The sequence below is a fragment of the Bufo gargarizans genome, chromosome 4, assembly GCF_014858855.1.
Source record: "Bufo gargarizans isolate SCDJY-AF-19 chromosome 4, ASM1485885v1, whole genome shotgun sequence".
Taxonomy (NCBI): domain Eukaryota; kingdom Metazoa; phylum Chordata; class Amphibia; order Anura; family Bufonidae; genus Bufo; species Bufo gargarizans.
The window spans coordinates 383857897-383872737 of NC_058083.1; the positions used below are offsets into that span (position 1 = coordinate 383857897).

A 14841-nucleotide genomic window follows, 5' to 3' on the forward strand; every position below is an offset into this window, starting at 1 on the left:
AGCAGTCCAAAAGGGGGAGGGACCACAGCCCAAGGTGAAGCACCCGAAAGGCATCAATGAACCGCCGCCCGCAACCCCAGGCGGGGCAAGGCAACATCTGCCAAAGTCAGAGTATGCACCCTGTAGAACACGGCAAGGCGCGTAAGGTAGACCCGTGGCCGCCTTGCCCAAATGCATGGCCGAAGCCCAATGCCTCCGGCCCAGGAGGCACCAACCGCTCTGGCGAAATGAACGGTGACACCAAAGACAGAATCCTGCCCTCGGTGCGGTAACCTCAGCAATAGCCAAACTGATCAAGCGGAGGAAAAACACCCCGGAGTCAGTCAACCCTATGCACAGACCTCCTGGAAACCCAAGAGGCTGAACGGCTACAAGAGTCGGAGAACCCCAAGTAAAAGCGGCAAGGCCCAAACAGGTGAGGTGTTGAAGCGAAAGGCAAACACCACCTTCAGAAGGAAGGAAGGAAGAAACGGGATGTAGAACAGCCCTGTCCTGGAAAAGACAGAAGGCTTGGAACAAAAAAAGGACCATTCCGGCACCCGTCAGAGACACGACTGATACGGAACACAACCGTACAGGACAGAAGGGGTAGAGAGAACTTCTGTAACGGCTCCAAGGACAAGATTGGAGCACCGAGAGCTCAGTATAAAGTCCCCAGGGCGGTACCGAAGGACAGCACAGAGGAACCAAAGAGCCACTCCGAGGAAGAAGGTCTTGGCAGGCCCAGGGGGCCGAGAACGCTGGAAGAGGAAGAACAGCGCCGACACTTGACACCTCAAGTAAAAGACCGAACCATGGGGAGAGAAATTCAGAGTGGGGAATGCACAGCTTCCCACAGAACCCCAGACAAAAAAACCTAAGCCCTACGACAGATCCTGGACGAAACACTGCCAGGAGTGGACAGTAGCGAACCCGCTAGAGTCGCCTGGCAAGCGGGCGAAAACCCAATGTGATCAGGCGCAGACCAGCAGCACAGGCAGAAGGGTCGACAAAAATAGTCCCATCGGCCCTCGAACAACGTTATCCCGTATCCACCCGAATGGGGAAGCAGAAGGACAGATGGAAAGAACCCAAACGATCCGCCAGATGCCAGGAGAAGACAGGCTAAAGTCCATGCTGACGTAACCACGTCGTACCGTCCCGGTGTGGGAGATCAGGAGAATCTGGAATGAAAAGGTAGTCCCCCCAAGTTATCGAGAAGGTAAGTCTACAGCAGGACCATCGTCTTAGAATGGGCCACGCAATCTGCACTCAGCGGGAGAACAGAACGCGGTAGACTCGGTAAATAGGCACACAGCTAATACAGCCAGTGTGAACAAGGGAGACAGTACGAGGCCAAAAGGAACACCGGAACCATCCACATGAACAACCATGCTCTCCCCAGAAGGGAGGACAACGAAGAACAGCCTCGGAAGCCACATTGGAGCGATCTGTACCGAGCGGGAGCCAAACAAGGCCGGCGAGATAAGGTAGTCGAGACAGAGGCCGGCATAACATCCTCCCACCAAAAGGAGGAGGAGTGGGCAACAGGGAAGCCATAGGACAGCTCAAAAGCAGAACCCACTATACTGTGAGACGCCCAGTCCACCGCCTCGCAGAAGGCGAATACCGTGAAGAACCCAAGGCGGAGGTCCTCCGGACCCGGGTAATCGAGCACCCAAGAGAAGTCGGGTGACCTTCCCGAGAAGAGCAGCCCGAACCTGGTAGCAGATCAGACAGAAGCGTAGAGGCGCCAAGAGGAAGGACTCATACCACACTGCATCCGAAGAGGAGGAAATTGCAGCAGGCAAGGGAACCGCAGTCCTGCCAGAGCCAACGAAGAATTCGAGAGGCGCTGCAGACAACAGCACTCTCGACCATGTGACCACCAGCGCAGGGAAGCAATGCCGCAGAAGGACGAATGGGCATGCATCTAGGACCCACGAACACTCCCTGGAATGAAAAGCCAACGAAATGAATGAGCACCACCCAGCTCGGTGCAGCAGAGAGCAATAGAACCTGTTCGGTCAGGAGGACAGAATGAACTCCTTAGGGACGAGTGCAAGGCTCGCGGCAAGCATCGCATCCCAAGAAACAAAGGTATGCCGCAGGAAGCAGGTGAGGCATACGTACGAGCAGCCCCGTAAGCAGCGAGAAGGCCAACCCACCTAGAAAAAGGGGGGCCCGCCCCAGAGTGCCACAGCATGTACGGAATTGCAAGTGCAACCTGAAAGGGAGTTATGCACAAACCTAGCATAGCATGCGATGGAACGCAACCAGTCCACCCCGAAAGGGGGGAATTGTACCAGGTCAACAGCAGTCGGCAAGAGTGCAAAGGCCCGTCCCAAAAGGAAGTGATGCCTAAGGCCGTACCTACTTCAGAGAAGCAGGACATACCCTATAAACCAGCAGGAACGCAGGAGGTCCACCTAGCGAAAGGGGAACATGCACAGGGTATCCCAGCATTAAGTGAGTGTGCCACAATGCACCCAACACTGAACTCAGCGAGAGTGCAACTACTCTGCCAACGAAGGGGGACATGTACAAGTCCAGCACAGCCATATAAGGACAGCCGTGAATCTCATGAGCGTGCCAAATTCTGCCCTTGAAATGAGAGGTGGTCACGCACAAGGCCAGCACCGTATCCAATGGAAGTGCAAGCGTTCCACCCCTGTTAGAGGGCCATTCACATGGCCAGCAATGTATCCGGTGAGAGTGTAGCATGCCGCCCAGAAAAAAAGGGGGGTAAAGCACATGGCCAGCATCTCATCCAGGGAGAGTGCGAGCACACCGCCATGCATGGGAGTCATACACATGGCCAGCAACGTACTGGCGAGAGACAAACACAGTCACTAAGAATGCGTGCATGTCGCCTGAGGAAGGAAGGCAAGCCCCTGGCTGGCAGCGAATCCAGCAAGAGTGCGTACACCGCCCCGGAAGAGGGGTCATGCATATGGCCGACAGCGGATCCAGCGAGAGTGCAAGCACCCTTCCATGTATTGGGCACACGCACATGGTCAGTGACGTACCTGCGAGGAAACAACCACAGACAGAGGGATGTATGTAAGCTGCCTGAGGGAAGGAGGCATACCCAAGGCCGGCAGGGAATCCAATGAGAGTGCAGCATACCGCCTAAGAAATGGCCGGCAGCGAAACCAGTGAGAGTGCAGCATAATAACATAGTACCTAAGTACAACATAGCACATCAGTGAGAGTGCAGCATTCCGCCTATAGAAGGGGGTCGTGCACATAGCCAGTACCGTATCCGGTGAGAGCGCAGTATTCCGCCTAAAAAAGGGGGTCATGCACATGATCGGCAACAGATCCAGTGAGAGTGCTGCGTTCCGCCCAGGAAGGGGGGTCACGCACATGGCCGGCTCACGCACACGGCCGGCAGCGAATCCAGTGAGTGCTGCGTTCCGCCCACGGAAGGGGGTCACGCACATGGCCGGCAGCAAAACCAGAGAGTGCAGCGTTCCGCTTATGGAAGGGGGTCGTGCACATGGCCAGCACCGTATCCGGTGAAGATGCAGTATTCCGCCTAAGAAGGGGGTCATGCACATGGCCAGCCAGGGAGAGTGCAGTAGCCCGCCTAGGAGGGGGGGGGGGATGCACATGGCAGGCACCATAACTGGAGAGACGATGAATGCTGCCTACAGAAGGGCCGAACGCACTTGGCCAGCGCCGTATCCTGGAAGAGGCAAGAAAACCGCCTAAAAGGGGAAATGCCCTAGCAGCAACGCAGGCTGGGAGCGCAACACCATGCCGCCCGTGGAAAGAGGTCACGCAGACTTGCAGCATTACTGATGAGGCTGCAGCGTCCTGCGCAGTCTAATAGAAATCATGATCTATTATTATTGAATTCATATATATTCTTCTTTTTTTTTTTTTTTTTTTTTTATTTATTTATTTATTTATTTATTGAAACACAGCCTCTGAGGCTAAAGGGGAGCCACCATATAGGGGCACCTGAGAGGCAGGAGAAAAAAGGGGGCCAACTAAACAGACCCATTTTTTGGGGGCCGGCCTGTACCCAAAGGGTTAACAGGAATCCGGCCTGGAGGGCGGCGTGCGATCCCCTGGGGGCGGAGGAACCTCCAGGCGGGAAAAATTTGCGCCTGGAGAAGTTCCCGCCCCCTCCACCAGAGACCGGAATATTGCGGCCTAGTAGGCCGCGAAGCCGGGGGCTAAATTGCGGCGCCCGGCCCGTTATACCGCCGGGACCTGCCGCTACAAACCGGCCGCGGGAGCCCACCCCGCGGGCCGGTCGGAAATGCGGCCCAGCAGGCCGCGAAGCATGGGACCAAATTTGCGGAGCCCCGCCGACCGGCACCCGCTGGGGCATAGTCAAGCCCAATGCCGGCCGCGGGAGCCCACCCCGCCGGCCGGAAGAGACCGGGACCCGGAATGGCGGTTTGCCGGCCGCGGAAGCCCACCCCGCCGCCGGACGAGACAGGGACCCGGAATGGCGTTTTCCGGCCGCGGGAGCCCACCCCGCCGCCGGACGAGACAGGGGCCGGAATGACGTTTGCCGGCCGCGGGAGCCCACCCCGCCGCCGGACGAGACAGGGGCCGGAATGGCGGCTTGCTGGCCGCGGAGCCTAATTTTCGCGGCGCCCGGCCGCACCGGAATATAAGTGCTGGCCGGAGGCGAGGCCTTACTCCACTGCAGCGTCCTGCACACTCCGGTAAGGCCCAATGTGATCAGGCGAGATGGGGACGTGATCCAGAGACGGGATGCCCGTGAGGAGAAGGCAGGCGACGGCCGACAGCCACTAGCTGCATCGCCGTATCCTGGTCCTATGAAGGCCAGGAAAAAAAGGCAGGGAGCAGATTGCCGCACTGCGGCACCCAGGGGCCAGCCTAGGTCCAGCAGGGGAAGGATCCAGAGGCCCAGTATGGGGGGGTCAGGCACGCAGGAGACCATTGGGTGGGGGGTGGGGGACGTAGGGCTGGAGAAGCCACTCTCTTACCACAGCCGTCTTCACCCTCGGTCCACTCCAGCAGGGTCGCCCCTTCAGCTACTGGCACCGTAGTGGCAGGACGCTGGAAGAGGGACTTGGCGTGCGGGCGACCCTTGCGCTGGCGGGATGCAGGGGAGCAGGGCTGCCCTGGTCCACCTTGCCTTCTGTGGGGGAGGCAGCAGTGCGGATGACCGGCACTGGCGCAGCTCAACCCCGGGAGAAACAGAGAGGTCTAGTGCGTCTCTGTTGTCCCTGATGTTCTGGAACAAAAAGAAAAGAAAAAAGTAAAAATCAAAAATTTAAACAAGGAGAAAAGAGCCCTGCAGAGCAGGGAGTGTCTTGCCTCCTTGGACACTAAGCAAAAACTGGCAGTCTCTCTCTCCAGGCTGAGGGTATAGCTGTGGAGGAGGGGCTTAACAGTCTTCACTTAGTGTCACGCCTCCTATGGAGATGAGCTATACCCAAGGTCTTCTGTGTCCCCCAAGGAAACTGGGCGAGAAAACGATTTGATACACATGCAAATTAACCTGAGATGACATGATGTTTTTTTACACAATAAAAGCACACAGAGCTATGGGGACTGGATATTGCGGATGTGCTAGCGGCCATCTAGCAACCCATGTCCTCGGCTCTATACACTAAATCCCAGTGACAGGTTCCCTTTAACAGCCATATATATCAAAGAAAAAAAACTTGGTCTTTATTAGCCGTGTCTATGTGTTCCCCAACCACTACTGCATCTACTTAAAGAAGCAAGGTTCTAGGAAATGTTCCAAGATTTGTTTCTAAGGAAAACAATGTTGTAGCACAGCAATAATGTTTTTTAGGTTTGCTTTTCCGTTTACAGGAGGTCCTCCGATCATTTTCTCTAATTAGCCCATGGTAATAACCTGCAGAGAAAAGGTGTTTGACATACCGTAATACTTACCCTCCCTCGTTCCACCGATGCCGCCGCCTCCCACCGCATGCGCCAGTGCAGTGGAGAAAGTGGCATCGGGGGAGCTCGGGAGGTTAAGCATTATGCGAAACATCTTTCCTCGGCAGGTTAGCACAATGAGCTAATTAGAGCAAATGACTGGAGAACCCCTTTAAGTCTATGGGGAAAAATGCCCCAAAAGGGGCAATCGATAAGACATGGTGCAGTTGAAAGATTCTGAATGAAAAGCCTCAACAGAAAATCATTTAGCATATACACACGGATCATATAGACTACAAACACCATATGGGAAAGCCAGAGGTCAGTTTTGTAATGGGCTTTTAAATGGAAGACAAACGCACTAACCTGGAGCAACGCCTCTTGTAGGTAGGGACTTAGGAAGTTTGGGAGGGTCTCCATAACTTTCTGCAGAACAGTTACTGTGCTTAGAAGATGAATCTCACTAGTAAGTAGCTCCTTCCGATGCTTCAGGGTAGAGAGGAGGGCTGGCATCAGCCTGAAAGTAATGACATCAGTGAACATCACCAAATTCATAGGTTTCAAAGTAAAAATTTATTGAACTGACCCCCTATCCCATCCACTTAACCGACGCTAGGTAAATGCCGGGAAGGTACAGACAGCCTTAAGCAGGCTCTTGCTTATATAGGTAGTCATTCCTCACATTCAGTTACAGTGACCCTCAAGGAAAGCTAATGTCCTACAGGTGATGAGACCTTTTTACTGGAATGGAGGAAACATTTGCAATAGGTACATACCTAGGCAGCTGGGGAATGGCAAGGGCCTTGACGGTGCCAGTGATCTCAGCAATGCACAGTAAAGCACTGCCTATAACATTCTTCTCTTCCGGCTGCTTCGCAGATATAAGGTCGACTGCTGCCTTAAGAACCGGCACAAATACTTGCATCCTACGAGAGCCAAAGCATTTGCAGAGTAGTTTTAAGCTGTAGAGAGCAGTCTGCCTGTTAATGGCCTGTTCTTCGCCTTCTCCGCTTCCTTTCCTTTTTGCGACAGAAAGAAGGTCCTTAACAAGTTCCAACATTAACTCAATCTGGAGCAAAACAGAAATAGAAAATGTTAATTACGCAAATCCAGGCAATGAAAATATTAACTCAGTGCAGGTATGCGCAAATGTAATCGTTAAATAATATCGTTTATAAAACTCCCTAATAACAATCACGAAATGGCAATTACAATGAATGAGAACTGATAACGTCAACCAGTCAGTGGGTGTGCAGAAGCGTTACAAATGGGGACAATTGCAAGATTATTTATTATGGGCCAACTGCAGGTATAAGGTTAAAATATGAAGAAAAAATTCTGCCAGTGACGTATTGTTTTGGCTGCAGCCAATGACTGGTCTCAGCGGTCTCGTGCAGTACACTTGGCTCCGCTGCAACCAAAACAATACGTCATTGCTGCAGCCCAATGGAGAAAACCCAAGCGGTAGCACTGGATCAAAGGTGGTTGAGAAGGCGAATTAAATATATATATATATATATATATATATATATATATATATATTTTTATTATTTTTTTATTTTAACCATATCCCAGCAATTGCCACAATATATGGATAGATCATCGGTAACTGATGGGTGGGGGGGGTCCGACACCTGGGACCCCCGCCAATCAGCTGTTTAAGAAGTCAGCAGTGTGCCTGTGAGTGACGCAGCCTTCTCACAGCTTTTCCCAAGCTGTCCCGTGGCCTAGGCGCAGCTCAGACCCATAGAAGAGAATGCAATACCAAGCACAGCCGCTATACAATGTACAGAGCTGTTGTCACAGGAGCGTCAGTGCCTTCGGATAGGTCATCAGTATTAAAAGCTCAGAAAACCCTTATAAGTTTTCAGCGTTCAGACTGTCCTCTTCCCTATGCATTCCACACGGCTGCTGTTGACCTGGGAGCTTATACTGCAGGAATGTATTCGATTTCCGCCTGGTTGCCGATAAAGGGGTCATCAGGGACTTTAAAGCTGATGGCCTATCCTTAGGTTAGGCCTTCACCGCTTACTTTCAGTAGTGGCTGTGCCAAGCTTCATCCCATTCAAGTGCATGAGGCTAAACTATTTTTTTAATATAAAACATACATTTTAATGGTTCATTTTAAAATATTTATTTATTACCACTCTAAATTTTAAAATTCCTCAAATATTGGAGAGATGGGAATTATATATAGTACTGACAGTGCGGACTTATTGGGGTGCCTGATATCTTCTCAGGACTGTCTCCCTTCTCTTTATATATCCTACTCCTATCTGTCAGTCTATTTGATATCTCGGCTCTTATTTTACTATATGCACTCTCTCCCCTGTTGGGGTTCCCTACTCTCCAATATTGAACTAAAAATTAATGTCACTCCTGCATCCCTAAAAAAAAAGTCCGCACTGTCAGTACTATATATAATTCCCATCTCTCCAATATTTGAGGAATTTTAAAATTTAGAGTGGTAATAAATAAATATTTTAAAATGAACCATTAAAATGTATGTTTTATATAAAAAAAACTAGTCAGTGAGGTGAGAAAAAGTCACACTTCGGTCCCAGTGACCACTGAACTTCATATATATATAGAAATATAGTGTGACCACCTCCTGAAGGACCCAAAAGTCTGTTGAATAAATGAGGCTAAACTATGACACTAGGCACAGATGCCATTAAGTGCCTGGTAAACAGTGAAGACTTGGTCCTCCTGGAGAGCCATGACAGCTGTTCAGTGGGGGTAACGAAAGGAGGACCACCAAAAATCTAACAACGGTGGCCTACTGGACATCCCAGGTAACACTTAATAGGTCAATTAAAACAGAAAGTGTCAAAATGGCTATGTCATTATACTCCAGATTCCTGTACATGAGAAAATGGCAAATGTAGAAGACGGAAAAGCATAAGATGCATTCTAGCAGAAAGAAACTGCTGGATTTTAGTTCACGTAATGTGTTCATACCTGTTTATCTTTCCACTGTGTTTGATGATGTAACTTGTTGTTAAGGAGATCCATTGCTTTGCGTCGCACGGACGGCAGATGATTAGACATCAGTCCACGGACCACAATGATAAAGGTCTCAGTAGGCAAGAGAGCATTGACCTTAAGGGAAGACCCGGAAACAGTCCCGTTATTTCACTGGAATGTATTCAGTTTGCACTTAAAAAAAAAATAATCAAAAAGAAAATCCCACCCCTCCCTCCCTCCCGGCTCAATAAGGGTCCATGGTTTGTCCATTTCCATGTGTGTGACCTGTAGTATTTCCTTCTTGATTACTATGCAGCAGAACTACCAAGTACAACTCACCTTGTCCAGCAGCTCATAGGACTTGTTGAGAAGAGCGCGCCAGAACTTTGCAGTCGGTTTGTCTGCATTTCCTTCCACAGAGCCAGCGACTAATTTGATATAGCAGAGAATTTCTTCTAATATCCTGGAGGCATATAGATTAAGAATTGTATAAATTATACTATCTGTAGAATAGCATTGGGACACAGAAGGATGGACCATCCTCAACACATTAAAGTTTTTTTTCCCGGTAATTAAGAGTTATTAAGCAAGTGCCAGCGGTCTGCCCCATGAAATAGAAAATTCATACTTACCTGCTCCACACCACTCCGGTACTCAACGCAGCCTCCATCTTCCAGGCCTGGTAAGCTTTTCTCCCGGTAGTGTATGGGCATGGTCACATGCCCATCTCCAGCCAATGGCAAGTGAACCACTGGACCGGAAGAGGGAGACAGCTGCGGCAGCGCAGAGGAATGGAGTGGCGGGGAGCAGATAGGTATGAGTCTTGGGGGGCATTTATCAAACTGGTGTAAAGTAGAACTGGCTTAGTTGCCTAGAGCAGACAATCAGATCCCTCCTTTCATTTTGACAGCGCTTTCGGAAAATGAAACGTGGAATCTGATTGGTTGCTATGGGCAACTAAGCCAGGTCTACTTTACACCAGGTTGATAAGTCTCCCCTATTCTGTCCCGATGCGCTCATCATATTGGTAGTTATAAGTTTAAATGGCCTGTGTGCAAGGCAACTGCTGCGGGGGAAATGTATGGACAGACGCATCTTACCTAACAATTACAGCTAAATCACACTGAACCAATTCCAATCGGCTAATCGCCTGACTAGCTTCTAATTATAAAGTCTTTAAAAACCCTTTATAGCCGCCACTTAGCATATGGTGTAACTGACAGATTATTCGATAGGAAAAGGCTCCCTCATAAATCATCACATTGGTAAATGTCCCATCACATTACGAACCTTTGCTCCAGTTTTTGTAATTCCTCAGCGGCTTCACACTCAACCACCTGAGAGACATAAGACAATGCTGTTCTGTAACGCTTACAACACATGAAGACATCCTTATGTGAAAGAAACCAAGAGATCAACACTATGGAATACCTTGCCGACAAAACTGCGAGAAGCCAAGAGGTTTGCCATGAAAGACACCGTTAAAAACTTAAAGTGACGCAGCTGCTTAGCAGAATGGGTTGTGACATTGAAGAGCTCCGTGTCCTCTTTCCGAGCCTTCTGCTTCCGCAATTTGCTTTTCTTCTGTTGCGGTTCATCTAGAGAGAGAGAGTAAACCGGAATACATTAGGATTTACATTTGAGATCCTAATAGAGAAGAAACGGAAAGACTCATGCAGGTATCACTCATGGGAGATCAGGTCTTGTCATCACCTTCTTCTTTATTTTCTGGAAGTTTGCTGAGGAATTTTAGAAGACTGATCAAACTCTCCAGCTGATTCTGGACACTGAATTCACAGCAGACAGATACCCAAAATTCGGTGTCATGCTCCAACACGGCATCCTGCGCCAAAAAAGGAGTCATAAAAAAATGATATATTCATTGCAATTAAACAGGCGTACATGATACTTGATGCTACAATGACCAATTGTGTGTACACAGGATTTCAGTATATGTAGTTTATGTTGGAGGTTCTTTTAACCACTTCCCTACCATTGTAAGACTATATACGTCAGCGGTAGGGTCTATAAAAATGGCGCAACAGTGAAGCAGGCACTATAGTCGCCAGGTGACTGCTGTTTCACAAAGCAGACACCCGGGGCTAATGTCTGATCGGTCAGAATGCCAATCGCAGACATTTAACACGTCAGATGCCGTGGTCAAATTTAACCACAGCACACGCTTCGGGACAAGAAGGCCTTCCCCTTTTCATGGAAGGCATTCCTTAGCAGTAATAGGCCAGAGCCTGTACCAGACTACTGGTATTTTCCAATGTAGGCCTGCAGGTGGCAGCACTGCTTTGGAATATACTGAAATTTGTATTCACTAATGGATAAAAATCCAATAGTTACTATAAATGGCAATATAATGAATGCATGTAAGGGTCCCCTTGAGGGCCCAAAAAAAAAAAAAGGAGATTTTTTGTATAACTTACCAGTTAAATCTCTTTCTCGCTCTTCCTTGGGGGACACAGACCTTGGGTATAGCTCAGCTCCCTAGGAGGCGTGACACTAAGTAAAACTGTTAAGCCCCTCCTCCATCAGCTATACCCTCAGCCTGGAGATAGAGGCTACCAGTTGCGTGTCCAAGTAGTGAAAGGATAACAACCAATAACGGAAACAACCAGCCAGCAACCCAACGGGGCGCCAGACCATAACCCTGTAACCAAACACAGAAGGGTGGGTGCTGTGTCCCCCAAGGAAGAGCGAGAAAGAGATTTAACTGGTAAGTTATACAAAAAATCTCCTTTTCTCGCCCATTTTCCTTGGGGGACACAGACCTTGGGACGTTCAAGAGCAGTCCAAGAAGGGAGGGACCACAAACCCAAGGCGGAACACCACCAGAGCATCAGGAAACCGCTGCCTGCAAAACCAGGCGGCCCAAAGCAGCATCCGCTGATGGATGCGTATGCACCCTATAGAACTTTGTGAAAGTGTGCAGAGAGGACCAAGTGGCTGCTTTGCACAACTGTTCAGCCGAGGCCCGATGCCTCTGCGCCCAGGAAGCTCCGACTGCTCTGGTGGAATGAGCAGTGACGCCGAAAGGCGGAGGTCTGCCCTTGGCTCGATAAGCCTCAGACACCGCCAGTTTAATGAAACGGGCAATAGCCACCTTGGAGACCGCCAACCCTCTGCGCGAACCCTCCGGAACCACAAACAGGGAGTCCGTGCGCCGAAAGGACCCGGTGACCTCCAAGTAAATCCTCAACGCCCTGACCACATCCAGACGGTGCAGTTCCCGTTCTCTGGGGTGGGAAGGAGAGGGACAGAGCGACGGAAGGACGATGTCCTCATTGATGTGAAAGGCGGAGACCACCTTTGGCAGGAAAGTCGGGGGACAGGCCGAAGCACAACCTTATCCTGGTGGAAGATCAGGAAAGGTTCGGAGCAAGAAAGAGCCGCTAACTCCGACACCCGTCGGAGAGACGTGACGGCCACAAGAAAGATGACCTTGCAGGACAGAAGGCGAAGGGAGACCTCCCGTAAAGGCTCGAAGGGGGCTGATTGGAGCGCCGAGAGCACCACATTCAGGTCCCAGGAAGGAACTGGAGGGCGGTACGGCGGAACAGAGTGAGCCACCCCTTGTAAGAAGGTCTTAATTGGCCCTAGAGGGGCCAGGGGACGCTGGAGAAGAATAGACAGCGCCGAAATCTGACCCTTCAGAGAACTGAGGCACAGCCCCAGGTCCAGACCCGACTGGAGGAAGGACAGGATTGTGGGAAGAGAAAACCGGAGAGGTGGGATGCTCCGGGACTCACAGAACCCCAGATAGGACCTCCAAACCCGATAGTAGATCCTAGAGGATACGGGCTTACGAGCCCGGATCATGGTGCGGACTACGTCCGCGGAGAAACCCCGTTGCGTTAAGACGGCGGTCTCAATAGCCACGCCGTCAAACGTAGCGAGCCTAAATGCTCGTGGAAGATCGGTCCCTGAGAGAGAAGGTCTTCCCTGGAGGGCAGTGGCCACGGTGCGTCTGCCAACAGCAACATTAGGTCGGCGTACCAAGACCGGCGGGGCCAATCCGGGGCGATTAGAATCGCGGGGACGCCCTCTGCCGCGATCCTCCGAAGAACCCGTGGCAGGAGGGGAAAAGGAGGAAAGACGTACAGAAGGGAGAATTCGCGCCACGGAAGGACGAGCGCGTCGGCGCCGTATGCCTTCGGGTCCCGTGCCCTGGCCAGGTATAGGGGGACCTTGTGGTTGAATTTGGAGGCCATGAGGTCCACGTCGGGGCGACCCCAGCGAAGACAAAGGGCTTCGAACACCTCTGGGTGCAGGGACCATTCTCCCGGGTCGATGGTGGACCGGCTGAGGAAATCCGCCGCCCAGTTGTCCACCCCCGGGATGTAAATCGCAGATAAGGCCGGCACGTGCGTCTCCGCCCAGAGGAGAATGAGGGTCACCTCTTGCATCGCTGCCTCCCTGATGGTTTATGTATGCCACAGCCGTGGCATTGTCCGATTGGATCCGAACAGGGTGGCCCCTCAGCAGATGGGTCCAGTGTCTGAGGGACAGAAGAATCGCCCTCAGTTCCAGAATATTGATTGGAAGTCTGGACTCCGATAGAGACCAAACGCCCTGGACGGACCGGGGAGGGAAACCCCCCCCCCCCCCCACCCCCGTAAGCTGGCATCTGTGGTAATCACCAGCCAGTTCAGTGGAAGGAAGGACTTCCCCCTTAGAGGGATATGCAACCACCAGCCGAGGGAAGCCCGAGCCAGGGGAGGCAGAAGAAAGGTCCTGTCCAGACTCCTCGGTGATTTGTCCCAGGCCGACAGAATTGCCCTCTGAAAGGTGCGGGATCGGAATTGTGCGAACGGCACCGCTTCGAAACAGGCAACCATCTTTCCCAACAACCGCATGCTGGATCTGAGGGAAGGGCGGTGATGACGGAGGAGACTGCGAACCGACCCGCGAAGGGCCAGACGCTTGTCCGACGGAAGGCGGACCTCCGCCAACTCTGTATCCAGGAGCATCCCCAGGAAGATCAGCCGTCTGGAGGGGGTAAGGGAAGATTTGGGGTGGTTGATAATCCAACCGAACCGCGTCAGGGTCTCCAGAGTGAGTTCCACACTGCGGGATGTCTGAGAGAAGGAGGGTGCCTTGACCAGGATGTCGTCCAAGTATGGGAGAAGAAAAACACTTCTTGAACGTAGAAGGGCCAAGACAGGGGCCAGGACCTTGGTGAACACTCGAGGAGCCGTCGCCAGACCAAAGGGAAGGGCGACGAATTGGAAGTGATCGTCCCCCACCGCGAAGCGCAGGAAGCGGTGATGACATGGAGCAACCGGAACGTGGAGGTATGCATCCTGAATGTCGATTGAGGCCATGAAATCCCCTCTTTCCAGGGAGGCCACTGCGGACCTGAGAGACTCCATCCGGAATCTCTGCAGTCGGAGAAAACGGTTCAGGCGTTTTAGGTCCAAGATCGGACGCACTGAGCCTTCCTTCTTGGGAACCACAAAGAGGTTCGAGTAGAACCCCCTGAACCTTTCCGTCGGAGGCACGGGGGCGACGACACCCTTGTCCATTAGAGAGTGAATGGCCGCGAAGAAGGCGGCCACTCGTACGGGATCTCGCGGAGGACGGGATCGGAAGAAACGGTCTGGCGGAATGGACGCAAATTCGATTTTGTATCCGCAAGATACAATCTCGAGCGCCCATGCGTCTGAGATGTGGGCCCGCCATACGTTCCTGAATAGGAGAAGGCGGCCCCCCACCCGGGTGGGTGGGGGCGCACCTTCAGGCAGAGGGCTGCTGGCCTGTGGGAGCCCGTGCAGGCTGGGACTTGCGCCAGGTAGGTTGCGTCCGAAAAAACGGCTTCTTGCGTCTATCCTGGGCTGGGCCAGAGGAAGAAGAACTGGCCGCGGGTCTAGACCCGGTGGGCTTGCGAAAGGACCGAAAACGGGACGAACCAGCGCGACCACGGGGGGCGCCCATTGGCCTGGACTGGGGGAGGTGAGTACTCTTCCCACCCGTGGCCTCTGATATAAGTTCGTCCAGACGGGTTCC

General features: G+C 51.9%; 1 protein-coding gene across 1 annotated transcript in view; it reads right to left on the minus strand.

Moving 5' to 3' along the window:
* The window catches only part of HEATR1 (HEAT repeat containing 1), a 94003-nt gene that overhangs the window by 20209 nt on the left and 58953 nt on the right, over positions 1 to 14841 (minus strand). Inside the window, exons 31-37 of the mRNA XM_044292376.1 lie at positions 10540 to 10669; positions 10258 to 10424; positions 10117 to 10163; positions 9166 to 9289; positions 8821 to 8961; positions 6636 to 6928; positions 6226 to 6376 (exon numbers count right to left, since the gene is read on the minus strand). Of these exons, the coding sequence (XP_044148311.1) occupies positions 6226 to 6376; positions 6636 to 6928; positions 8821 to 8961; positions 9166 to 9289; positions 10117 to 10163; positions 10258 to 10424; positions 10540 to 10669 (1053 nt within the window). The remainder of the gene's footprint in view (positions 1 to 6225; positions 6377 to 6635; positions 6929 to 8820; positions 8962 to 9165; positions 9290 to 10116; positions 10164 to 10257; positions 10425 to 10539; positions 10670 to 14841) is intronic.